Source organism: Cervus elaphus, chromosome 14 (assembly GCF_910594005.1).
Source record: "Cervus elaphus chromosome 14, mCerEla1.1, whole genome shotgun sequence".
Classification (NCBI taxonomy): domain Eukaryota; kingdom Metazoa; phylum Chordata; class Mammalia; order Artiodactyla; family Cervidae; genus Cervus; species Cervus elaphus.
Window position 1 is genome coordinate 73,149,373 of NC_057828.1, and position 27,451 is coordinate 73,176,823.

The 27,451-nt window shown below is 40.9% G+C and overlaps 1 protein-coding gene and 1 long non-coding RNA gene across 14 annotated transcripts in view; one reads left to right on the forward strand and one right to left on the reverse strand.

Annotated features, from left to right (window-relative positions):
* Window positions 1-11,491, reverse strand: part of RCOR3 (REST corepressor 3) — a 52,747-nt gene extending 41,256 nt beyond the window's left edge. For 2 of the 4 annotated variants that reach the window (XM_043924432.1, XM_043924429.1), the window contains exons 1-3: window positions 11,326-11,491; window positions 10,810-10,866; window positions 1,927-2,004 (exon numbers count right to left, since the gene is read on the reverse strand). In XM_043924432.1, the coding sequence (XP_043780367.1) occupies window positions 1,927-2,004; window positions 10,810-10,866; window positions 11,326-11,491 (301 nt within the window). Of the gene's footprint in view, window positions 1-1,926; window positions 2,005-10,809; window positions 10,867-11,322 lie in introns of all 4 variants that reach the window. The other 2 variants (XM_043924431.1, XM_043924428.1) reach the window with 1 other exon arrangement.
* LOC122708225 overlaps window positions 11,382-27,451 on the forward strand; it is a 78,545-nt gene continuing 62,475 nt past the window's right edge. For 7 of the 10 annotated variants that reach the window (XR_006345062.1, XR_006345061.1, XR_006345054.1 and 4 more), the window contains exons 1-3: window positions 11,382-11,514; window positions 12,528-12,659; window positions 12,996-13,133. This is a non-coding gene — a long non-coding RNA (uncharacterized LOC122708225). Of the gene's footprint in view, window positions 11,515-11,810; window positions 12,417-12,527; window positions 12,660-12,995; window positions 13,134-25,266; window positions 25,390-25,974; window positions 26,121-27,451 lie in introns of those variants that run through there. The other 3 variants (XR_006345057.1, XR_006345058.1, XR_006345059.1) reach the window with 3 other exon arrangements.

The following is a 27,451-nucleotide window of genomic DNA, read 5'->3' on the forward strand; positions in this document are numbered from 1 at the left end:
CCTTATTGCTGAGAAATCTGCATTTCACATTTAGGACTCATTTTTATGCAGTCTTTCTTAATCCTATACAATATAAATAAATAAATTCTTTAAGCACATTTTTGAGAAGCAGCGGTTAAGAATTCTGATCCGAGAACAGCTAGCTAGTCTACCAAGACTTGACTCCCAGCCCTATCACTTGTTTTTGGACTTTAAGCAATTAACTTGACCTTTTTGTACCTTAGTTTCTTCACTATAAATAGTGATAAAAAGTACTGTTTTCAGTACTATTCCTCCTAGGATTAAATGAACTAATAATATGTTAAGTGCTTGAAGCAGCATCTGGCCCATTTTAAGTACTTTCTAAGAGTTTGCTGATGTTAATAGTACAGTACAGTTTAATATATAAATATGCTATTGTAACAATAATGCTGTTAGATTAACAACTGATTTTTATGGGTGTTACTGTATCTCCCTAAGATTGCAAGCTTTGGAGAAAATCCAAATACTATCTTCTATTTAGAACTCATAGTATTTAAACATATGACAGGTCTACATGCATGCTGATTCACAAAAATGTCCTATAAACAGGAGGTTAAATAAAACCAATCAACCTGTGGTTCTCAACCTTGGCTATGAATTTAGGATCAGCAGAGGAGCTCTAAAATAGCAAGTCCTGGCTCCACCCCCTAAACTTTCTGATTTAATTAGTTTGAGGTGGAGGCCAGACATCAATAGAAATTTTTTTTAAAGTTCCCCTAAGCAAGTCCAAAGCACAGCCAGGGATGAAAATCACTGCCCTAGATCTTCACTGGGATATTCCAGGTGGACGCACCACTGCCAGGACATGTTGGCTGTCTGAATTTTGTTTTCCACTTTGCTAAGAAATACACCATTATATAAAATAGTGCTAAAAAGGCAAAAGCCAACGACACTCTGATGCTCAGTTTATGAATGAAAGCATCTGCCTATAAGAAAGACTAAACTGAAAAAATCTGACAATCTCTTTCAGGTTCCTCAGTACGCAAAATATACAATTTAGTGTTTTCAGTTAAAAATACCTCAAGGGCACTAATTCCTAGATTACCAGCTAGACTTTTTGCTGGTATTCTGAAGCTTGTAAACAGGAAGAATTATCAGGTATGCAAAATAAGTTTTCAATTTTTAGTTCTCTTACTGCATTAATAAGTATGACATACTGTGCACATGATTTATAGGACACTGCTAATTTTCATGGGACTAAATAAACCAGCATGGGACATCTTTTGAGATTTGGTAAATATTTTAAAAAGACAAACTTATTTTACAGCTGCTAAAATAGCTGTTCAGTGGTTTTTGTTTTAATAAATCAAATGATAATTGAGTGGAGGGGTGGGGATCTTAGTTTTGTTACCTGCACGTTTCCTATATCTGATGTGCCGCAAAGGATCAGGTCCGCTACATCACATTGAAGTCTAAAGCCACACCATGATTCAAGAAGTGCATGGTCAGTGATCCAGAAGGTCTCCGTCCAGAAATGGAGAGCACAAAGATGACCTGATTGATGGCTGCTGAAGTCAGTTCTTTCCCCTTTCCTCTTTAAAATGGTAATGATAGTGGGCTCTTGGAAGTTTGAAGGCATTTCTTTACAGCTTCATATACTGAGGAATAGCCTGTGCAGATGTCTACATTGTAACTCCCTCCCCTGCTTCAGGATTTAAGCAGCAATGCCATCAGATCCTAGGTTTTTTCAGTCTTCCTGGGCCTGACACAAATTGGAATGATCAACCCACTATCTTTCAAAAGCAAAAACATTCTAACATAGCAAGCTCCATCAAAAAAACAAAATAAAACAAAGACAAACTATTTCTTATGAGATCTAAGAGATCCAAAAACAAATATAAGTTGCATTCTGAATTGGTTGATTGATTCCCTACTTACATAGACATTCAGTTTCAAAAAACTTACATTTGGCATCTGGGATACTATGATATGGAGACCACACAAGCATTCCTCCATTGTCTTTATCTGTGTACTTTGTAGCACCTGGGGGAAAAATTATTTTGAATATGATGAACTTTATTCACATTCAAAATAAGTATAAGCAAAATAAGCTTTATTTCTATTTTAGTACAGTACCTGCAAAAGACGACAAAGAAACAAAGTACAGAAAAACAAAGAGTAAAAACAGATTTACACTTAGTAAATATATCATTTGTGGATATGAACAAAATTTTAGAAACACTGAAGCTTACCCTCTTTAAATTAAAAAAAAAAAGACTTTATTATAACATATATTTTATAGCCCTATTTCTCGACAGGTAATAAATCTGATTTAATCTTCTATATGTTACTTGTTGTTTAGTTGTTACATCAAGTCCAACTCTTTCGTGACCCCATGGACTGTAGCCCACCAGGCTCCTCTGTCCATGGGATTCTCCAGGCAAGAATACCGGAGTGGGTTGCCATTTCCTTCTTCAGATCTTCCCAACCCAGGGATCAAATCCACATCTCCTACATTTGCAGGATTCTTTACCACTGAGCCACCAGAGAAGCCTAAATAATAATTCCTACTTAGGAATTATTAAAAATTCCAGAGAAGCCTGCATCTTACTTAGGAGTTATTAAAAACTCTTGACTTAAAAGCACATACCTCAGGTGATAATTGTTTTGCCCCATATCCAAACGGACTGAGATCATTATAATTTCTAAACACTTGTATCTGCTTTTTATTTAATCTTACTCCCTCGCTAGGAGTCTGCCAGTTACTCCTTTTTAGAGTTAATTTAATTACTTCTTATATCTACAAACATTTGTACTCTGTGCAAGGGAAAAACAAAGTCAAACATGTAAAGTTTGCTATTTCTTCTTAATGTAATCTGAGAGACTACCTCTACCTAACCCAGAAGCACACTACTGCTGTTTATAATTTATTTGTTATAATCTAAAGAGTCAGGAAAATCAAACACTATTGAAACTGCACAAATTAAGATGAGACAGAATGAACAAAAGGCCTGACAGAGTTATCCCCGAGCCAAGTCCATGCCAGCAGGTTCTGTCTTTAAACACTTGGTGGTCTTTTTCTGGCTTCTTCCTAATTCTTTGGTGCATTCAAGTTAATTAAAGAATATGAACTGTTGATAGCCACCAGTAATTAATGACTAGAATTTCAAAATTACTCACAGAAAACATTAATAGAAATCTGAAGTTAAACTGTAATCATTTATGAAGTTATAAATAATAAATTCAGAATAAAAACCATTCATTTCCAAGGGTAAATATAACTATTACTATACTCCCAACTAGAGACTTCACCTATCAAGCAATAATGTAATATCATTCAGTAGTTCTTTACTGAAGCTAAAAATTGTTATCTATGTTTACTATAAAGAAAAATTAGGGATGGAGAAAAAAGAATACTGTAAAAGTATTAAAAAAAATCATAATTAAAATATAAACCTAAAAGAAAACCTACTGCATTTTGTCCTAAGTATCTTTAATGAAAGGATGAAAACAGGAATTAAGAATTTAAGAAAATCAAGTTTGAAGGATATTATCTAAAATTTATATACAATGAAAATAAATTTTAAGCTATCTTTTAAAAACTCCAATATTAAAATATATATTTAATTTTAACCACATAAAACAAAAACACAAAAGCAGAATAGTTAAACCACTCAGAAATAGACAACTTTATCTAAGTTGGTCAGAAGTCTTTATTTAATAAAATCTTTATTGCTATTTCTCGGTGAAGGCAATGGCAACCCACTCCAGTACTCGTCTGGAAAATACCATGGATGGAGGAGCCTGGTAGGCTGCAGTCTATGGGGTCACGAAGAGTCGGACACGACTGAGTGACTTCACTTTCACTTTTCACTTTCATGCATTGGAGAAGGAAATGGCAACCCACTCCAGTGTTCTTGCCTGGAGAATCCCAGGGACGGGGGAGCCTGGTGGGTTGCGGTCTATGGGGTCACACAGAGTCGAACACGACTGAAGCGACTTAGCAGCAGCAGCAGCATTGCTATTTCTGGGATTCCCTGGTGGCTCCGTGGGTCAAGAATCTGCCTGCAATGCAGGAGACCTGGGTTTGATCTCTGGGTTGGGAAGATCCCCTGGAGAAGGGAATGACAACCCATTTCAGTATTCTTGCCTAGAGAATCCCATGGACAGAGGAGCCTGGCAGACTACAGTCCATGGGGTTGCAAAGAGTTGGACACAAATGAGCAACTAATGCTTACTGCTATTTCTAGTGAGTATCCTAAACTTCAATCCTTTAATATGAGACTGATTCTTTTTCACAATAGATTGTGATGCTAATTTAAATACCACTTAATAGAATATAGAATGCAACAAAGGTTTCCATTAAGTCTTGAGTCTAACCAGCATACATGCTTAATATTTAGACATATTTCCTTGCATCTGATCCTTTTATTACAAAAAGCTTGAATTAAAATATTTTCATTAAATGTCTCTTCTTAAACTGATATAAACTATTTTTTGTACTCTTGCTCATGAAGAACAGTTAAGTTTCCTCATAAATTCTTATCACTGTAATTAAGAGCCAGATCCTTTTGACAGAAACTGGCATCCAAACTGTGGGGACTAATATCTCTTCTAATGTGGGTGTACGGTGTGTGCGTGCGTGTGTAGCAATCACATCTGGTGGTAGAGTGTGTGTGCGTGTGTGTAGCAATCGCGTCTCGTGGCAGAGAACGGTTACTTAGGTATTTCATAATGTTTTTGCCCTAGCTCTTGAACTGGACGCCACCATTTGCAATCATATATGTGTCCAGGTAGGACCAAAAGATGACTGACGTCTATAGGAAACCAGAGATATTTTAGCACAATGGTTAACAGAGTAATCACTATAGAGACAAACTCCAGGTGTGAATCTCAGCTCTGCCACTTCCTAGCTTTGACACCTTGACACCTTGAACAAATTTATTTAACTGTCTGTGCCTCAGTTTAACCTATCTTTAAAAATAGGGATAATAAGAGCACCTTCTTCACAAAGTAGTTAAAAAATGAAGTGAATTCATATGTGTAAAGGACTTGGCATATGATAGGCACTACCTAAGACTTATTGTCATTACTACTATATACTTACTGAAGACAGTTCTTTAAGTTCCATTCTTAGTCTACACTGGAAAGGCTTCTTCTTATCAATCAAAAATACACACGAATAAATCTCATGGGGCTCTAACTCAAACAGCTGATGACCTCGCTTACCAACCCTTTGAACATGAGACTAAATAGCTAAAATGACTTATTTTGTTTTACGGACAACTCAGCCTGATTCCTCTCCTATAAAGAGTAACAGAAAGTAACTTGCATGATTAAAAACAATTTACCTCTCAGGATGACTTGCATTCAGTAAAGCTTTACCCTTTCCATCATAAAAGTTGAAGTAAACCAAAATACTTAAAGGACATAAACCAAACGCTTACTTTGCTTTTACCTGTAAAAATGTTTATGATTATACCTCAAGGGCCAACAAAGGTCCACCTAGTCAAAGTTATAGTTTTTCCAGTAGTCATGGGTGGATGTGAGAGTTGGATTATAAAGAAAGCTGAGCACAGAAGAATTGATGTTTTTGAACTGTGGTGTTGGGATAAGACTCTTGAGAGTCCCTTGGACGCCAAGGAGATCCAACCAGTCCATCCTAGAGGAGATCAGTCCTGAATAGTCATTGTAAGGACTGATGCTGAAGCTGAAAGTCCAATACTTTGGCCACCTGATTCGAGTAACTGACTCACTGGAAAAGACCCTGAGGCTGGGAAAGACTGAAGGCAGGAAGAGAAGGGGACGACAGAGGATGAGATGGTTGGATGGCATCACCGACTCTATGGACATGAGTCTGAGTAAGCTCCAGGAGTTGGTGTTGGACAGGGAAGTATGGAGTGCTGCAGTCCATGGGGTTGCCACGACTGAGTGACTGAATAACCAAAGAAGTTCAATCCTCCTGAAGTCTTTCAGAGCCGCTAACTACAGTAGGTAAAGTACATGTGTGAGACCAATTTGGGGAAAACCAACAACAAAAGACATTCTGATTAGGATTTCTATACCAATAGCAAGTTTCAAAGAAAGTACAAAAATATAAATCTATTTCTTTTCAGATTTCCTTTAAGACAGTCAAACTAAGGATTTTGATGGAAATCATGGAACTTTATAAGTTCCATATAAAGAACTTAAATACTAAGATCAATAAGACACTCCAAATTTTTTTAACTCTGTTTATAAACTAGGCTCTGAACTATATATACTTAATTCATCAATTTCAAACTGAGGTAAACAACAACTTTCCAAGGGGTACACAATCAAGAATCTTTTCTGAGAACTAATTTTCAGAACATCAACTTCCCTGTTTTCTTTTCCAAGACAACCTGCCTGAGAAGTCACCTTCAGTCTAAGCTATACACTTAAGCTACTTCTGACCTTTTTCTTCACAAATGTCCTTCCCTCACTCAAAAGAGAAAAAGAAAAAAAAGGCAGGTCTCTCACACAACCCAAATCTTACAAGAGTACATTGCCTAAAATTTAAAAACCACCATGATGCCCAACAAAATATCAGTAAAACTCTCCTTTACTCAAGGTACCATGACTATTACAATCTTACTTAATTATGCATGATTGTAATAACTCCAGACAGAAGAATTAAACATTTAGAACCTTATGTTCACAAGAGTACATGATAGTACAGAAACTGGACAGGTGATCAATAAAACACTTTTAAGAACAAAAATGTTTTATAAAATTCTGTGAGGAAAATGCATGGAAATTACAAAAATTTATACATTTTATAAAATAGATCCTACCACATTACTATAGTATTTACATTTAATTGGATGTGTTTAAAGTAAGTTTATAACAACTCTATTTCAAAGTGTTAACACTTTCAATACACTGGAAATTCTATCTTTCAACTGATAAACTCAATGACAAATAACAGATGTCAACTTAAAAATATGTGAATCTGTTTTTCAAATTTCCTTTGAGTATGCAACAAAATATTTTGAAGGCCACTGCCTTATATACAATCAGTTCAGCTCAGTTGGGTCTGGCTCTTTGTGACCCCATGGACTGCAGCACGCCAGGCTTACCTGTCCATCACCAAATCCCACTCAAATCCATGTCCATCAACTTGGTGATACACACTAATTTTTACTTAACCTTATCATGTAGTTATCATTATCTTCCTTTCACAAATAAGAAAGCTAAGGCCTGGACACATTCCGTTCATCCAAGGTCACAATGCCATAGTGGCTAAAAGGCATATGATACGAGGTAAGACTCTTAATCACCACACAAAACTGCTCCTCATGATGTAAGTATAGTCAGAAGGCACTAAAGAAAAGTTGGGACAGCCTAGCAAATCATCAAAAGGAAAAGAGTCACAAAGAAAAAAAAAAGAATAAAAAGTCTGCTTAGTAAATTTTTATAAAGGCAGTTAGCAATGGTCTGTTAGCTAACATAAACTGTTTCTAACCTCTAACACCAGGAATTCCAATTTAAGTCTCAGTTCACTCAAGTTTTCTAAAACACTCATTTTAGTAATTCTTTCTGTGCTTAATTTCTATCATCACCACTATCATCTCCTCCAGTAAAAATATCCTCCAAGAAAAAAATCCTCTTTTAATTTTCCTATATTCTGATCATACTAATCTTGGTATCTAAGAAATTTTTCTTCCAAATGACTTGGATGGCTATGGGTGAACAATCATGAAGACAGATTGAGTGGTTTATAAGACTAAAGACAATAGTATGTAAAAGAGAAAAGGAGAGGAGCTGACCATTTCTCAACTTCTACCATTAATTAATAAATACCTTTTCTTTTTTCTTCTTTTCCAAAGAAATATGCGACGTTATGACCCAATGGTATTGAATTGATATGGAGTAAAAACTTCACACAACAGCACAAACACTTAGAATAAGGTAGAGCAGTGTACTATGTTGAACAGCACAGAGACTCAAAATTGCCTTGTAAAAAGTGTCTAATAATGATAGTCTACATTTGCTTGACAAAATTTGCCTATAACTACAGAAAAGCCCACCTAAGTTTAGATAACTGGTTTTAGTTGTGCCCTTGGGTTCAATATTCTGCAGACTATTGAGGATAAAATGAATAAAAACATACATCATTTTATTGTGCTCCAGAGCTATTGTGAATTTTTTTTAACAAATTGAAGGTTTACAGCAAGCCTGTGTCAATCAAGTTTATCAGCACTATTTTCCAATAGCATTTGCTCATTTCTTGTCTGTCACATTTTGGGAATTCTTGCAATATTTCAAACTTTTTCATTATTATTATAGTGTTATGATGATCTGTGATCCTGGATGCTACTACTGCAAAAAAAACTACAACTCCCTGGAAGCTCACGTGATGGCTAGCATATTTTAGCAATAATGCATTTCTTAATTAAGGCATGTACATTGCATTTCTGGACCTAATGCCATTGTACACGTCTATATGCACTGGGAAAACAAAAAATTCATGTAACTTGCTTTATTGTGACATTTGCTTTATTGCAGTAGTCTAGAATCAAACTCACATCTCTGAGGCATGTCTGCAGATGAATTTGAAGAATATGACATCTGTCCTTATTCTAATAAAAAAGATCACTGAGTCTGAGTAAACTTAGTGAAAATGTAACTTTAGAAATTGCAATATTTGTGATTTTCCCCTCAAATATTCTACTTAGGCAAAATATGCAAAAATATGATGATCAAGGAAATTGGGTAATAGAAATAGTGGCCATGTGAAACCACATAAAAAGTACTCTGCACATTAAATGAGCTATTTTTCTAACTTTAAAATTGGCTCTAGTATTCCTTTGCTTGAAATCTGTTCCCAAAATTGCTACAGGGGACAGGTCATGGCATGCACACATCTGTTTCAGCATGAAGTCCAGCTCTTTAACACAAGACCCCTCATCAACTTGTGTCTATTTGTTGTTTATGAAATACAAACCTACCTAATGGGACAATAAGCCATGTTTATTATGCTGCTGAGTTCTAACTGGGAAATAAGTTTATCAATTCCTAAAAAAGCGGTAAGCCAAGGGAAGCCCCAAATCAGAAAGATATAAAGATATGCAGAATCATTCCTCACCATTACGAGGAATGATAATTTAATAATGGTAATTTAAATTTAACCTCCAAAGAGTACTTCCATTTGCTCACTCATATAACCTTAGCAAGAATTCCCTATTTTTATTTCCATTTTACAGCTAGGGAAACTGAGGCTTATGGAGGGTCAAGACCTGAGTGATTAATTCAGTCTGTCTTAAGCCAGAGTAAGCTTCCAAATGTTAAGCTGAAATACGAGGCAGCACAGTCATGTGGAAGCGCTATTCACCTACTAGCTACATTAATAAAATTTGTTTCACAACATTTAAAATTATTTGAAGCCCTCCAGCACACACACTGATAGCTTTTGAATAAAATTTATTAAGTCATGTCATTTAGAAGGCAACTCTGACCTAGTAAGCACTCCTGTATCATTGTTTTTACCTACTGAAAAATAGCCTGCACTGACAATCCTATTTTACCCTCTCATTATTTTACCTTTTCCTTTAGGACTAGAAGAGCTGCCTAAACCCTAAACATCTCTAAACGGTTGGTAAATATCACTTTGCATCGCAGCAATGGGCAGAAGAATGAAAATACCCATGGATAAACCACAAGCAAAGAAACATGCTATCTTCCCTAAGAAAATACAAGTAAGCCCCATTAATATCTAATACAGAATTCAAGAGTTCGACACAGACACGACATTACTATAACTGGGCAATGGGCAAGGAACTGACCAAGTGCAAGGGGTGGGGGGTTGGGGGATAAAACCCTTCCAAGTCTGCCCAAAGCCTGAACTGAAGAGGGTCTGGGATGGGGTGGGGAGGAGGAGACACACTCCACTCCGAGAGGCTCCAACAAGGGCGCCTCCATATGCGGAACTCTCGCCCAATCCCCGTCCAGGCTGAGATCCCGTGACCGCCAGGGAGCCTGTTTGGAGAAAAGTAGACAGGGAGCCCGCAAGCCGGGCTGGCAGAGGACGCTGGAACCTGGCTGCTTGGGGAGAAAATGTCTCCTTGGCAGCTGCGGTCACTTGTCCTGTGGTCTCACTTCCCCGGGGCTGGCTCTGGAGCGAGGTGTGCCTCTGGCTTCTCCCCATCCCCTTCCCCCAATCCCTTTCGCTCCGCGGCTCCTACTCCGCAAAGCGGTCGCCACCAAAGCTACACCACCTAGCCAAAAAAGAGAGAGAAAAAAAGAAAAGAAAAGAAAGAAAATCCCGTGTGTGTGAGCGCGGGTCAGGCAGGGCTCGCCCTCGGCTTCGGCCGGTGACAGCCGCCGGGGATCGCCGCCAGGGCGGAGCGCGGCCCTGGGCTCCCGGGGGCTGGGTCGGGTAGCCACTGACATCTGCACGGTTCTACCACGCACAGCCCGCACACCCTCTCCTCCAGCTCTGGGGCCCGCAGCCGCTCCACCCCCGGCCTCCGACCCCTCAATTCCGCCAAGGGCCGTCTCCCTCTGCTCACTCCGGAATCAAGGCGGGTGGAAAGGTGAATGCCACCAGCGGGCAAGTGGCCTCCAGGGGAACCATGTTAACCTTGCAAGGCACGCATCTGCCCACACGCCCTGTGTCACAGCCCTGCCAAGCGTGACATGACAGCCTCCCGCCAGAGATGCCTGCCTATCCCAGCCCCGCGTCTCCTCCCAACCGCACACCCGGACCCCAACCCCGCCCGTCCGCCCTCTACCCCTTTCCACCCTAAACCAGTCCCAGAAAAGGAGATTTGGAGGGGGGGGGGCGGGAGGAAGAAGACAGGATTTTGCTTAAGCAAACAGATTTACCTGGATCAAATTCGGGGATCCGAGCTTGATATTCAGCTCCGACTCTCATCCCAACATCTGCAAAGCAATGTCAAGAAGGGGGGAAAAAAAAGAAAGAAAAAGAGAGAAAGACGGGGAGGGGAAAAAAAGAAAAAAAGAGAGAAAGAAAGAGATACTTAATAAAATATGAAAATTGCAGAAGGGGAGGAAAAGAAGCGGCGGGTGGATGGGAAGATATTAACTCCGGGCACTCCGGGAGATGGCAGCGGATGGGGGCGGGGAGCTGGAGGTGCGGTGGGGCGGGGGGGTGCGGGCGAGGGCGGAGGATTGGTGGAGGGCGGAGGGACGGGGGTCGCGGGGGTGCGGCGGGGGGTGCTGCTGCACTGCACCGGGAGTTCGAGGCTACCGCAGCGCCCGGGCTCCGAGGGGGAGGGCGGGCGGGAGCGCGGCGAGGGGAGGGGGCTGGGGGAGGGGAGGAGAGAGGGACGGGGCGGGGGGGGGCAGGCGGGCCGGCGGGGAGGAGTTCGAGGCTACCACCGTGCTCGTCGTCGCTGCTGCAGCCGCTCTCGGGCTCCGAGAAGTGCAGCCCGCCGTTCGTGGACGAGGCGCCGCCGCCGCCGCCGCCCGCCGGGCTCTTGGCGCTGCCGTTGGCCGATCGGTTCTTCCCCAGTAACTCGGGCCCTTTCTCCATCATGCCGGGCATGGTAGAAGAGGGGAGGGGGAAAGGTGAGGGGGGAAGAGGTAGGCGTCAGGGAGAAGGGGGAGAAGGGGGAGATGGCTTCCGAGCGCGGGCGGGAGAGGAGAGGAGGAGGAGGAGGAGACGGCGGCGCCGGCGGAGGAGGAGGAGGAGGAGGAGGGTGTTAATATGGAGCCGCCATAACCGCCCCGGTCCGGCAGTAGCGCAGTCGCCTCACAACAACCCGCCCCGGCCCCGCCTCTCTCCCCTCCTCCTCCGCCCGCCGCCCCTCTCGGCCGCGCCGCGCTCTACGCCGCCGCCGGTATCACTCCGCCCCGCAGGGAGGTTCCGGCCGCCGGGCGGGGGAGGGCGGAGGGGGGGATGCGCCGGAGAGGAGGGGGAGGGGCGGGGAAGCCCCGCTCGCCGACGGGCCGGGCAACCCCAACCGAGCGCTAATAAAATCGCCGCAGAGGCGCGGCCGCCTCGCGGGCTTCCTTCCTAGGGGGCGCTGTGGAGCGCGGGCGGAGGCGCGCGCGCGAGGCCTCGGGACTCTTTTGCCCTCTCAGGGCGGAAGGAACGCGGTCGGCCTGAGGAAAGGGTCGTCGCTGACCCGAGGCCTCAGAGTGCCGGGAGCGGCCCCCGCCCCTTTAATCTTTTTTTGAGGGGGGAGTCGCGGTAACGCGGCTCTCTTGAGATGCCGCGGAGGGTCGGCCGCCGGGTTTCAGGGCTTCACCGCCTGCTTGGAGGTGGAGAAGCGCGCTTGCTCGCGGTGGAGTCGGGCGGCGGAGCGGGGCGGCCTTGTGGATCCGAGGCCCGGGCGGCTGAAGGATTGGGCCCCGTCCTAACCCTCTGGTCTCGGTAGTTTTTGTGGTCTGCACCTCAGAACTGGGGCCTGATTTCCTGGAGAGGCTGAGGCTGCCGAAATGAGTTTCCAGTACCGAACAATGCAACTGTATATCACCAAACAGTGTTTTGTTTGTTTGTTTTTAAAAACTGTTTTCCTCAGTCGGCCTTGTCTCACCTTTTCCTTTCTTTTGTTCGTCTTTTCTGTTTCATTACTTAGGGGAGTGGGCGTTGTCCGTGTTGAAATAAAAACTGGGACGGGATCCTCGCCCAGTTGGCGCTTTCTCAGCGCGCTGACCTGCGGTCGAGGCTTAGAGCCGAGCTCTGGAGAGGGCGGAGGCCCCGAGCGGAGGTGAGCCCAGAGCTGCAGTCTAGCGGGGTTTCCAGCCTGACAGGCGATTTGCTCTGTAATGCTTTCCTGAATTGCGTTAGGCAGGAGGAATAGAAACTGCATTTTTCGTTCACCAGATTTGAGGACTTCTGCTGTGTGCCAGGCTGCCTGGCCTTGGGGGGGCTACTTAGGATTTTATTCGTTTAAAAAAATGTTGGTTTTTTTTTTTTTTTTTTTTGACTCACCAGTAAGTAGAAATGAGGATTTCTTGTGAACATTTAGTACACAGATGTATGCAGATCGGTGTTTGGGGTCCACAGTAAGGTATTTGTCAAACACTTAAAATTGTCCTGGAAGATTTCTATTATAGATCAATGCAGAATGGATCAAACCGGAAAGAAGCCTCTCTGGCCAGAAACAGTCTTCATTGAAAGAAATAACATCCCTAAAGGAGGAACATGTAAATCAGGAATTGAGCCAAGAAAAGCCTGGGAGGTAAATATTTGTCAGGGTCCCCAGTCTAAAGGGGAAAGTCTCCTGAGCAGGTACAAAAACCTGTCTGGTTCTGGTAGTAGAGGTAGTTTCATCTCTCTTATCAAAACCTGATATTCCATTAAATATTTGAAGCTTACAACTAAACCTTTTATTCTATTTCCTTTCTTAACAAATACAGTTGTAAATGTTATTTTAATTCCCATATAATTTTCTCTGCAGGGAGAGAACATTTTGGCCAAATAAAATGAATAGCCGTTCATTTACCTTGACAGTTATATTTTTCATTGTGAATTAGCACATTGGTATTTTGGTTTTCATACACAAGTTCTAATGATCATGATTCAGCATCTCTGGTCCTGTAACACAAAGGCCGGACCCTAAACTGAGTGAATTCACAAAGATAAATATCACTCTGAAGCTGCTTGGCCAGCCAGCTTTCTAACACCCCAGCATTCCAACACCTTTCAGCCACTTTTTTTCAGAAAGGAGTTTCTGTTTGTAGATCAAGGAGTAAAATATTGTGAAGGTTTGGGAACTTCGGTAACTCACTTCTGTTTATTAAAACCCTTAAAGTGGGACGAATTCACAATTTCCTTGAGTGCAGCAGGGAATACTGCATTTCTCTGGGGAGAAGAATGGGTGTTTGAGTATGGCATTTAAAAGAAGGAAAAACAAGTTTCTGTTTTGCCCCTGAAGAGAAGAGTTGTGAAGAATAATCATAGGCCTTAAAATGATATCCCAACAGTTAACAAAGACAGTATAGACAGAGAAAAGCCCTAAGAAAATTTGAGGAATGTCTATAAAAGGGGTTAGAGGCAGAAAAAAAGAATCTGAGCAAGGAAGAAACAAGCATTAAGAAGGGATCATAAACAATGTCAAAGGATGCAGAGTCACTAGAGGGGTTTAAGATTTGTTAACTAGAAGGCTGTTGATTATTTTGTTTGACTGCTTTTTTTTACTATATTACAATTTTTAAATATTATTTACATTATATTTTAACCTTGGAATGGACATTACATTTTCTTAGTTACAAATTCAAAACGTCTAAAGAGATATAATTCACTGTTGTACTGGCATCCCAGTGACTGTAAAAACGCAAGGTAATATAAGGATTAGAAAGAAATACATCAACCTGTTGTATGGAAAAAAGCACAATAGTCTGTATAAAATTTATAAAGTGTTAGTATTAATGAATTTAGCAAGTTTATACAGTCAGTATAATTTTATATACCACTTATATACCAAGTTAATTTTATATACCACTGCTAAACAATTAAGAAATTAAATTTTTTAAGTTTTACCATATATGAATGCACGAAAAATATTGAATAACTAGTATGTTAGTTTCCAGTGGCAGCTGTGACAAATTACCACAAGCATGATAGCTTAAAATGAATTCATCCTCTCACAGTTCTAGAAACGAAAAGTCTGAGATTGAGGTGTCAGCTGAGCTCCCTCAAGGGGCTTGAGGGGAGAATTTGTTCCTTGCCTTTTCCAGTTTCTGTTGTCTCTTGGCATTCCTTGGCTTGAAACCACAGTCACTCTAACCTCTGTGTCCATCTTCACGTTGCCTTCTCTCTGTGTGTCTAGAATTTTCCTCTTGTCTGTTATATAGGGGGCTTCCTAGGTGGTGCTAGTGGGAAAGAGCCCACCTGCAAGTGAAGAGACAAAAAGAGATGCAGGTTAGATCACTGGGTTGGGAAGATCCCCTGGAGAAGGGAATGACAACCGACTTCAATAATCTTACCTGGAGAGTTGCATGGACAGAGGACCCTGGCGGGCTACAGTCTATAGGGCCACAAAGAGTCAGACGTGACTGAAGTGATTTAGCATGCAGGCCGCTGTTACATAGAGACTGCTGGCATGTATGGCCCACCTGGATAATCCAGAATTATCTCCTTGTCTCAAGATCCTTAATCATGTCTGCAAAGATGCTTTTTCCAAATAAACATTTTAGTTTCCAAGGATTAGGCCCTAATGTCTTTGGTGCACCATCCAGCCCACTGCACCTAGGAATAAATTTTAATGAAAGAGGTATAAGAAGTCTGTACTGGAAATTGTGTTTTGATAGAAATTAGAGAAGACCCAAGTGTTAGTAGCTGGATAGATAAGAGTTAGTAGCACGGATACCTGTGCTCATGGTTCAGAAGACTTAATATTGTAAAGGTGCCAGTTCTCCCCAAATGATCTATATAGATTTAGTCTGATCTCTACTAGAATCCCAGCAGATTGTGTGTGTGAGTGAATTGACAAGCTGAGCCTTAAATGTGTATGGAAATTCTAAAGATCAAAAACAGCCAAGACAATCTGGAACAGGAACAAAGTTGGGGGATTTATACTATCAGATGTTAGAAAGTAGACCAATGGAACTGAATAGGGTTCCCAGACAGATGCTTATGTGAACATTTTAATTTTGCAAAGGTGATGCTGTAGTGATAAGGAAAAAATAATTGGATGTTTGAATAAATGATGCTGGGCTATTTGAATATACTTGGTGCCTACTCAACTCTGAATATTCATTGGAAGGACTGATGCTGAAGCTCCAATACTTTGGCCACCTGATGCAAAGAGCCAACTCATTGGAAAAGACCCTGATGCTGGGAAAGGTTGAGGGCAGGAGAAGGGGTAACAGGACAAGATGGTTGGATGGCAGCACCAACTCAATGAACATGGGTTTGAGCATACTCTGGGAAATGGAGAAACACAGGGAAGCCTGGCATGCTGCAGTCCATGGGGTTGCAAAGAGTCAGACACAACTTAGCAACTGAACAACAAACAAAATAGCTTGTGGACCTAAATGTAAAAGAAAATAGTGTGTCTAGAAAATACTTAACGAGTACATATATAGCTGCCTTTACATGTTCGCTTTCCTAGGGCCCAGCGGTAAAGAATCCACCTGCAATGCATAACACAGGAGATGTGGGTTCAATCCCTGGGTCAGGAAGATCCCCTGGAGAAGGAAATGGCAACACACTCTGGTGTTCTTGCCTGGGAAATCCCATGGACAGAGGACCCTGGCGGGCTACAGTCCACAGCATCACAAGAGAGCTGGACTCAACTTAAGCCAACTTAACAATAACAGGCATCTTCAGCTTCTTTCTCAAGAGTGCATGAAAACTGTTTATCTCAAGAGATGGGGATGTCGGACTCTGAGATGAAAGGAAGACTTTATCTCTTGTGTGTTCTGTTCAAAATTGGACTCCTGCCATGTGTGTATTACTGTTTCAAGGAAATAAATGTTTAAAGAATCACTTAATAGACAAAGCACAGGTAATGATAATTACAGAACAGTAATATGAAGACAATGTAACAAGGGAAATGAAGTAAAGTTACAGCTGTTAGAAATTGGAGAACAGAATGGAAGAGGAAAGATGGAAAGGGGATGAGGGTGTTACCCTCATTTCATAAAAGGAAAAAAAACTAATCGGGGTGGTGATTGTGGGCTACATCTTGATTAACCGACTACACTAGGCACACAGGAAAGATCTCCACAGAGATCCTGATTTATTGTTTCCAGGCTCATGATTGTCTTTATGACAACAATTTTGCTGAAGAGTTTATTGATTTGCTCTTTGGTTCTCCGTTATTTTTACTTTAGAGGTGCCTGTCTTGGAATAAATTTAACTACAAGATAGAGTCAGGCAGCATGGCCAGAAGACTGCCCACCACTGTGCTACTCAGTGTAGGGCTGAGTCTAGTGGTCATAGTCCAAATATGTTTTCAAGGGGAGAAAGGAGCTGTGGTTTTTTTGTTTGTTTTTTAGAGCCACTGATCATCCCCAAGTGAGAAGTTGGGAGGAAATCATACAATCTTAAGAACTGACAGGAATTTTAGAGGTCTGGTAACCCACTTTTTCTTCACCCCCTGGAATGTTTACCACTTCTGATGCTTGTCTTACAGCCTCCATTTAAACAGGTACGGAGATAGGTAACTGCATCACAAAGTGGATCATTTCATTTTTTAAAGATGTCTGAGTCTTAGAAAATATCCTTTTTTTGGTACCCAAGGTTCAACTACATGTAAGAGAAACCCCAAATAAGAGTGTCTTAAACAAAATGAAAATTTATTTCTTTTCATGTAAAAATATCCAGAAGTAGAAAGTCCTGGGCTGAAATGACAACTGCCATGAAGTTGTCAGGCACCCAGACTCCTTTCCCACAGCTTCACTGTTCCTAGTTTGTCACTTTCGCCCTTGTGATCCAAAGTAGCTGCTGGATGGCAAGTAATCAGGATGACACTCCTCACAGCAGGACAGGAAGAAAGGCAGAAGGGCACACCCCTTCTCTTGAAGGAGATTTTCTGAAAGTACCACACCACTTTTGTTGATTTATCAATAGAATTTAGTTACATGGTCCACTAACCTCAAGGGAGACTGGGGACCATCAAAGTGCTCTGCTAAAAATCTGGGCTCTGTAGATAAGGATGAAGGAAAAAATGAGTGTTGAAAGGGTAGCTAGCAAGCTCTGTCACACAGATCCTTTAAATATTTGTAAACAATCATGTCCTGCTTTGGCTTTTCTTTCAGGGTAAACATCATTCTCTGACAAGTCTTCAGTGATAGGTTTTCAGGTCCTTCACCTTTCCCGTTGTCCTGCTAACATGCTCTAGTTTGTACTAAGACACCTGCGACATGGAGAGGTACTTGCTGCAAAGTCAATTGGAAATACTTGGACCCCTTTTCTTTGCACCTTATTTTTATGAATCCATACTAAAATTAGCTTTCTTGGGAACATGGTTACTAAATCTGGAATCAACTGCATTCTCCTGGCTTTTACATTTGCTATTGTTTACCCTGGTCTCTCCCTACTTAGACTCATGTAGATTTTTTAATTTCCTTTTTTCCCCTCTCCTCAGCACCGCGCCTCCCCCCGCCCCCCCCCCCCCATCAGTAAATGAATTTGACTCTACTGCCATTTAATTTTACCTAAATTGTTTTAGTTTACCTGAACCTTTTGAGAGCTTTTTGAGTTCTCACTTTCTTACCTAGCACATTATATGACTTGACTGTGGACATTTGTACCTTTGTTAAGTGGAATTTCTCTTTAAGGGCAGTAACAGTGTCTTAATTTATATTCTCAGCATTGGGTACAATACCTGTGCACAATGCATGTTTGTTTAATGAATGAATTTTGCCATTAGCTGTAACGAGCATTTTCTAGAAGAATATTTTAGTTCTGGAATTGTTCTTGGAAGACTGAAATTTCCATGTCTTTTAAAAATTGATTGTTATCTGTCTAGGAGAATTACGTTTAAATGTGTATACAGTCTTTAAAAGTAGGTGATTTAAACAGTTTAGCCAAATGTCTAAATCATACAAACATGATTTTTTAATGATTTTTTTGGCTAAATTTAAATAAGAAAGAAAAACACTAGACAATTTAAAGTTTACATTTTAACTCTGTCCCCTGTAACTCACTCAAAAAAGAATCTGCCTGCAGTGCAGGAGACCCAGGTTTGATCCCTGGGTCAGGAAGATTCCCTGGAGAAGGAAATGGCAACCCACTCCAGTATCCTTGCCTGGAAAATCCCATGGACAGAGGAGCCTGGTGGGCTGCAGTCCAAGGAATCACAAAGAGTAGTGCCAACTGAGCAAGTAACACACTTCCCTGATACAGAGTATCCTTTACTAAGTCATTCACTTTCTCTTGGTTTCACAAATTATAAAAGAGAATTCACAAATCAATTTTTCTTATTTAAAAAAGGTGTTTGAAAGAACACTCCTTAAAATCAGTCTATAGGGAACATTAGGATCCAAGTTGTGAGGTAATCTGTAGATCTGGGGTAAGATTAGAAGTGTCAACCTCTGAAATGGATACAAACTAACACCAGACTGATTTGTGGAAATAATTTTAGAAAGTAACTTGAAAATGTTTCAAAAACATGCTGCTCATGAGATTCAGTTCAGTTCAGTTCAGTCACTCAGTCGGATGAGATTAGGGGCTCCTAAAATAAATTTTTGGAGATTGGAGATAGTAATCTAAATATAATGTATAGAATAATATGTAAACTTGGCATTTAGACATTGATAAAAACACAGTTGTTGGCACATAGTAAATATTCAGATGTTAATTATTATTATTAAATATAGAGATTAGAAATAAAGAGCTTCTCCAGAACTGACCAAGGAGATGGCAATGGGAATCTATACAATAGTCCCTTATTTGGATAGAAATATTCCCAGAGATAACAGTTTAAAGAAACAGCTTCCCCAAAGAATTTCAATTTATTAGGATGTAAACAGAATTTTTAAAGGGTACCTGTCAAAAAGTCTCCCTTTTGCGTACATGTTTTTTTTCCCTATTGATACATCTTGATCTAACTCCATTACTTTCTGTTGTAGAGTAATTTGATTCTATTTAGTGTAGGCCAAATTTGTGGGATTTGCAGTAGGTACGGGACTCTCCACTCCTCATTCCCCAGACCTTTGAAGTGAGTCCAGGGAGAAAGAAGAAGGAAGGCAGATTGTTTTCTTACTTCACTATTCTTAGAGTGATAACCTTCACTGTTTTGTTACTGTAGCTTCTATAACACTTGCTAGTTATACCAGCTCCAAACACTGGGGATGTTTTTGTTGGTCTTCAAGAGGCCTTTCTTTACCTCCTCTACTGTCCCTGACTGTGGGTGACTCACCCCACAGTTCTTGCTCGTGTAACCCTCATCTGGTAGGTAGCCACCTTAACGTGGAGTACTGAAAACATGTTAAGTATAAAATTTATAATAATGGGAGTTGAGACAATTATTAGAAATTATTCTCATTACTTCCGGGCCATGAATTGCATTTTGAAACTAAAGTGTTCTAATTATATTTGAAGCCTCTGTGAAGCCTTTACCATTTTATAGATAGAGATGTAATGATAATGGGTAGGATAGGAAGGTACTCTGCTGCTGCTGCTGCTAAGTCACTTCAGTCATGTCTGACTCTGTGCGACCCCATAGACAGCAGCCCACCAGGCTCCCCCGTCCCTGGGATTCTCCAGGCAAGAATACTGGAGTGGGTTGTCATTTCCTTCTCCAATGCGTGGAAGTGAAAAATGAAAGTGAAGTCGCTCAGTCGTGTCCGACTCTTAGCGACCCCATGGACTGCAGCCTACCAGGCTCCTCTGTTCATGGGAGTTTCCAGGCAGGAGTACTGGAGTGGGGTGCCATTGCCTTCTCCATGAAGGTACTCTAGGTTGAATTAAATTGTGAAGAAAAATCTTTGTTTCCAGTATTTACTTTTATATGTGATTTAAACTAAGAATACTACAAGGAGGTGGAATGTAAACAATGGATATATGCCGGTGTGAAAACCAGGGCTTCATAGTATTAATAAATGGTTCAGACAGTAAAGAATATACCTGCAATACAGGAGGTCTGGTTTCGATCCTTGGGTTGGGAAGATCCCCTGGGGAAGGGAATGGCAACCCATTCCAGCATCCTTGCCTGGAGAATTCCATTAACAGAGGAGCTTGGTGGGCTACAGTCCATGGGGTCACAAAGAGACACAACTGAGCAAGTAACACACACATTGTGTTGATTAGAATTTGAGAAAAGTTGCTCAAAAGAAAAAGCACCAGGAAATAGTCAATTTTAGGGACCTCAATATAAAATAAAGGCTTGTTGCTGTTAAGTCTCTGTCTCTTCCCAAACCCACCACACACACTTCATTTCTCGTCTCTCAGCTCTATTTTCTGTTTACCTTCATTCTTTATTACTGCAAGCAGCCACTCCCAAACAGGAACTTCCTTTAAGTTCATTAAATAGCAAGGAATACAAGAGAAACATGGTGCTCTTCTAGACTAGTGGCTTTCACACCTCTTGTTACCCACTGCAATATACATTATATTGGTAACCCAATACCGATATATAAATGTGTATCAGTCAGCTGTTTCTTTATAAACAGAACATCTTAGGGACATATAAAGGCAAGCATTTCTTTCACTTGATTTTTGTGTGTTGATTAGGGTCAGCTGATCTATGCTGGACTCAGCTGGGTGTGATGGCTGGTCTTGGCAGGGCTTGCCCATGGATCTGTGAGTTGGTTGGTGGTTAGCTGATACAGACTGATCCTGGCTGGGGGGATCTAGCTTGGGTGACACTGCCCCATGTATCTCTCCTATTATTGATACTTGTGGACCTGCCTGAGCATATTTTTCTTAGGAAAATGGCAGAGGTACAAAATAGTAAGCCCAGTTGCACAAAAATTCTTCAAACCTTTGGTCATGTCATGTAACATTCCATTGGCTAGAGCAAGTCAATGGCAAGTCCCAAGTCAAAGAAAGGTATACTCACAGAGATAAGGAGAATAAATATTTTTGAATAATTATCAGAAATATGTAAATATAACAATCAAATGCACATGTGTAATCTAGAAGAATAACATAGATGAAGCTATTTGCATGATAAGAATAGAAACTGAGATTGGATGTGGACATGGGTGGTAGGGGGAAAAGAAGGGGTTGAATGAACTGGGAGATTCAGTTCAGTTGCTCAGCTGTGTCTGCCACCCCATGGACTGCAACACTCCAGGCTTCCCTGTCCATCACCAACTTCCGGAGCTTGCTCAAACTTATGTCAATCAAGTCAGTGATGCCATCCAACCATCTCATCCTCTGTCATCCCCTTTACCTCCTGCCTTCAGTCTTTCCCACAGGGTCTTTTCCAGTGAGTCAGTTCTTTGCATCAGGTGGCCAAAGTAGTGAATATTCAGGACTGATTTTCTTTAGGATGGACTGGTTTGATCTCCTTGGAGTCCAAGGAGCTCTCAAGAGGCTTCTCCAACCCCACAATTCAAAAGCATCCGTTTTTCAGCACTTAGCTTTCTTGATGGTCCAACACTCAACATCCATACATGACTACTGGAAGTACCAGAACTTTGACTAGGCGGACCCTTGTCGGCAAAGTAATGTCTCCGCTTTTTAATATGCTGTCTAGATTGGCCATAGCTTTTCTTCCAAGGAGCAAGCGGTTTTTGATTTCATGGCTGCAGTCACCATCTGCAGTGATTTTGGAGCACAAGAAAATAAAGTCTCTCACTGTTTCCGTTGTTTCCCCATCTATTTGTCATGAAGTGATAGGACCAGATGCGATGATCTTAGTTTTTTGAATGTTGAGTTTTAAGCCAGATTTTTCACTCTCTTTCACTTTCATCAAGAGGCTCTTTAGTTCTTCTTTGCTTTCTGCCATAAGGTGGTATCATCTACATATCTGAGGTTATTGATATTTCTCCCAGCAATCTTGATTCCAGCTTGTGCTTTATCCAGCCCGGCATTTTGCATGATGTACTCTGCATATAAGTTAGATAAGCGGGTGACAATATACCGCTTTGACATACTCCTTTCCCAATTTGGAACCAGTCTGTTGTTTCATGTCCAGTTCTGTTGCTTCTTGACTTGCATATAGATTTCTTAAGAGGTAGGTCAGGTGGTCTGGTATTCCCATCTCTTTAAGAATTTTCCAGAGTTTGTTGTGATCTATACAGTCAAAGGCTGTGATCAATAAGTTGATGTTTTTCTGGAATTCTTTTGTTTTTCTAATGGTCCAACAGATGTTGGCAATTTGATCTCTGATTCCTTTGCCTTTTCTAAATCCAGCTTGAACATCAGGAAGTTCACGGTTCACCTACTGTGAAAGCCTTGCTAGAAAAATTTTGAGCATTACTTTGCTGCCGTGTGAGATGAGTGTAATAGTGCGATAGTTTGAACAGTCTTTGAGGCATTGCCTTCCTTTGGGATTGGAATGAAAACCAACCTTTTCCAGTCCTGTGGCCACTGCCAAGTTTTCCAAATTTGCTGGCATACTGAATGCAGCACTTTAAGAGCATCATCTTTTAGGATTTTAAATAGCTCAGCTGGAATTCCATCGCCTCCACTAGCTTTGTAGTGATGCTTCCTAACGTCCACTTGATTTCACATTCCAGGATGTCTGGCTCTAGGTGAGTGATCACACCATCATGGTTATCTGGACCATGAAGATCTTTTTTGTACAGTTCTTCTGTGTATTCTTGCCACCTCTTCTTAATATCTTCTGCTTCTGTTAGGTCTGTACCATTTCTGTCCTTTATTGTGCCCATCTTTGCATGAAATGTTCCCTTGGTATCTCTGATTTTCTTGAAGAGATCGCTAACTTTCCCATTCTGTTGTTTTTCTCTATTTCTTTGCATTGATCACTGAGCAAGGCTTTCTTATCTCTCCTTGCTATTCTTTGGAACTATGCATTCAGATGGGTATATCTTTCCTTTTATTCTTTGCCTTTAGCCTCTCTTCTTTTCACAGCTATTTGTAAGGCCTCAACCATTTTGCCTTTTTGCATTTCTTTTTCTTAGGGATAGTCTTGATCACTGCCTCCTGTACAATGTCACAAACCTCCATCCGTAGTTCATCAGGCACTCCGTCTATCAGATCTAATACTTTGAATCTATTTGTCACTTCCACTGTATAATCATAAGGGATTTGATTAGATCATACCTGAATGGTCTAGTGGTTTTCCCTACTTCCTTCAATTTAAGTCTGAATTTGGCAATAAGGAGTTCATGATCTGAGCCACAGTCAGCTCCTGGTCCTGTTTTTGCTAACTGTAGAGGGTTTCTCCATCTTTGGCTGCAAAGAATATAATCAGTCTGATTTCAGTATTGACCATGGGTGTTTGCTATGACCAGTGCGTTCTCTTGGCAAAAATCTGTTAGCCTTCGTCTTGCTTCATTTTGTGTTCCAAGGGCAAATTTGCCTGATACTCCATGTATCTCTTGACCTTCTACTTTTCACTTCTTGGCCTTTTGGCTAAGATCAAGTGTACTGGGAGATTAGGTTTTACATATATATTCTACCATGTGTGAAACAGCTAGTGGGAAGCTACTGTATAGTGCAGGGAGCTGAGCTTGGTGCTCTGTGATGACCCAAACAGGTGGGGTGGGATGGGGCAGTGAGGGGAGATGCAAGAGGGAGGGGATGTATGTATACATAAAGCTGATTCACTTCAGTGTACAGCAGAAATGAACACAACTTTGTAAGAAACTATGCCTCAATTTATAAAAAAGTTCCACAAAACAATTCTTACCAAGAAGTTTCAGTCAAGATCTACAGTTTGATAAACATTGTTCTAGACCAGACCAAGCATCCTCAACCTCCAGGATCTAATGCCTGATGATCTGAGGTGGAGCTGATTTAATAATAGAAGTATAGTGCACAATAAATGTAATGCAATTGAATCATCCCCAAACCATCCCTGCCTTTTCCCCCCAAGGTCCATGGAGAAACTGTCTTCCACAAAGTTGGTCACTGGTGCCAAAAAGATTGGGGCCACTGCTCTAGACAGATATTCATTCAAACATACATGATCTATGTCTTAGAAGCATAATCTGAACACCAAACTGAGCTAATTCTGACGGCTCTCTCTCCAGCCTCACTTGACTGGGGTAGTATATTTGCGTGGATGTGTGGAGAGAATTGCATTATTGTCACTCCAATCCCTGTTACTTGTTGTGTAGTCCGCAAACAAACTAGTCTCCTGACTGGTGCCAGTCCACACACTGTTCATTACCAACCAGATCATAACCATAGTGAGGTAAGGTGCTAGAATATAAATGAGCACACTGTTTCTTTCATTGAGAAAGTCTTACTTAAAAAATAAAAGAAGTCAGCTGAATGAAACTGCATGCTTATTAAGGTATTGGGTTGGCCAAAAAGTTCATTCAGGTTTTTCTGCAAGTTCTTGTGGAAGAACCAGAACGTTTGGCCAACCCAATAGTTGTTTTACATTTTGATGAAAGTTCCTTATCTCAACCTCTGATCAGTAACAAGCATTTCACGGACCAGTATTACCCAAGGAAGACCTAGCATCTTCTAAACAGAAGTGAAGTGATAGTCACTTAGTCGTGTCTGACTCTGACCCCATGGACTATACAGTCCATGGAATTCTCCAGGCCAGAATACTGGAGTGGGTAGCCTTTCCCTTCTCCACAGGATCTTCCCAACCTAGGAATCGAACCCAGGTCTCCCACATTGCAGGCGGATCCTTTACCAGCTGAGCCCCAAGGGAAGTCCAATATTCTTCTAAACAGGAATCTCTGTAAAATATTAATAGTAATCTTCTGTATCTGAGACAAAGGGGATGTTTTGGAGAAGTAGATTTCTTAAGCATTTCAAACACATTGTAGGGGAAGAAACCATTAATGAGAAAGGAAAAGAAGAAACAAAAGCAGAGAGGGATTAACTGATGGAGCAATACTTTGGAGATGAAGCAAGAAGGACAAGGTGGCCGGATTGGTCTTAACCAAGAGGTAGTACTCCTTATCCTCTGAGACTAGAGAAAGCTAAAACAGAGATACTTGTATAGTAAGTTTGCAGGAGTGGTGGTTGGACGTTTTGGGGTATTCCATGAAGGTATCATTCTTACCTGTGAAGTAAGGGTCAAGGTCATCTGCTGAGATGGCATCTTGTTACTGCCATTTTGGAATTGGGGTATTTGAATTAAACTCAGTTTATTTAAAATCTTATTAAGACTTTTGTTCTACTTTATTCTATTTACTTTATGAACATTTTACTTTCCACAACCTATGCCTTTTAAATTAATTTCCTTAATGTTTTGTTACGAAAATTATCAAACATACATAAAAGTGGAAAGAATTACACAGGGAGAATTAATTTACCTACCTTTTGGATTCTACAATTTATTTTTATGTCATGTCAATTTCAGTTTGAGGCCAGTCTGAAAATGGTATAATTATTATTATTTTTTGAAATGGTATAGTTATTATTTTGATTACTAAAGTTAGTATTAATAAATACTCGTGAAGACCTACGGAGAGAATCATTTCAAATTCAACAGGTCAGGTATGTGTGTTCTTGGCTTCTGTTTTAATTAGGATTCTTCCAAGAAGAAACAGATGGATCAATCTATCTATCTAGGCTTCCCTGGTGGCTCAGTTATTAAAGAATCTGCCTGCAGTGCAGGATTCCGCCTGCAATGGAGGAGACCCAGGTTCAATCCTGGGTCAGGAAGATCCCCTGGGTAAGGAAATGGCAACCCACTCCAGTATTCTTTCCTGGGAAATCCCATGGACAGAGGAGCCTAGTGCACTACAGTCTATGGCATCACAAGAGTCGGACACAACTTAGCGACTATACCACCATCTATCTATTTACATAGGCTCCTGTGATAATAGAAGCTGGAAAGTCCCAAGATCTGGAGGGTGAGTTGGCAAGCTGGAGACCCGGGAGGGTGAGTGGTATAGTTCTAGTCCAAAGAGCCAATGATTCAGCTCAAGTCTGAAGGCGGGGAAAAGGCTAATGTCCCATTTCAAAGGCATCATGCAGGAGGAATTCTCTCACTTGGGAGAGGTTCAACATTTTTGTTGTATTCAGGTCTTCAGCAGGTTGGGTGAGACCCCCTCACATTAGGGAGAACAACCTACTCAGGCTAAGGCTTTAAGTGTTAATCTCATCCAAAAATACTTTCACAGTAATACCCAAATAATGATTGACCAAGTATCTGGGTACTCTCTGGACCAGTTGACACATGAAAAATCATCAGTCTCTCTATGCTGTGTATTCCTAAGAGAACCATAACCCCAACCTACCTCTCAGGCTGCTTCTTTCCCACACTCCCTGAAGAAAAATTATTGTAGCACTCTTGTTTCTGGAAGATATGGCATATTTGCTTTGTAAGTTTTGTGAACCCACCACTGAATAGCCTTAGGAGTTTAACACCTCACTGTGAATAATACTATTTTAAACAAGAGTCTTATGTAAACATATATAATTTTTTCTACATACACACATAAAACTATTTCTAATTTCTGTGGAAGAGAATAAACTAAATATACATACAATTATTTTAACCAGCCAAATGTTTTAAATTTTTAACTTTCTTATAAGTCAAAAGTTGTGTTTTAAGGTCTTAAGTTGTTTTCAGACTAACTCAGTCTTCATATTTTTCTTCCTATTTATTAATAAAGCAGAAATGGCTTTCCTCATTCTTAGATTTTTTTTTCTACTTTTTCAGTTTCTTAGTTTGAAGTAGCAAGTCACAAAGTATGTTCAATAAATTTGGAGGCTTTAAAATGTGTTCTGTCATAATTCCACAAACATTTATGCATCATAATTATGAGCTGTTTGGAATACAAAGATGAATAATGCATAGTCTATGGCCTTAAGAGGCTCATGATATTGTAAGAGAAAGAGACTGACCAAAAAACATAATTCCAGAATGTTAGGGGTTAGAAGGCCTCTGTCTAGTCTCACACCCCTTTGCCTCTCTACTGGAGGAGTAGACACAAAAATCTGTAACCAGTTGGACAAATGACAATGAATGGTGTAACCAGTAAGAAAACACCCACAAAG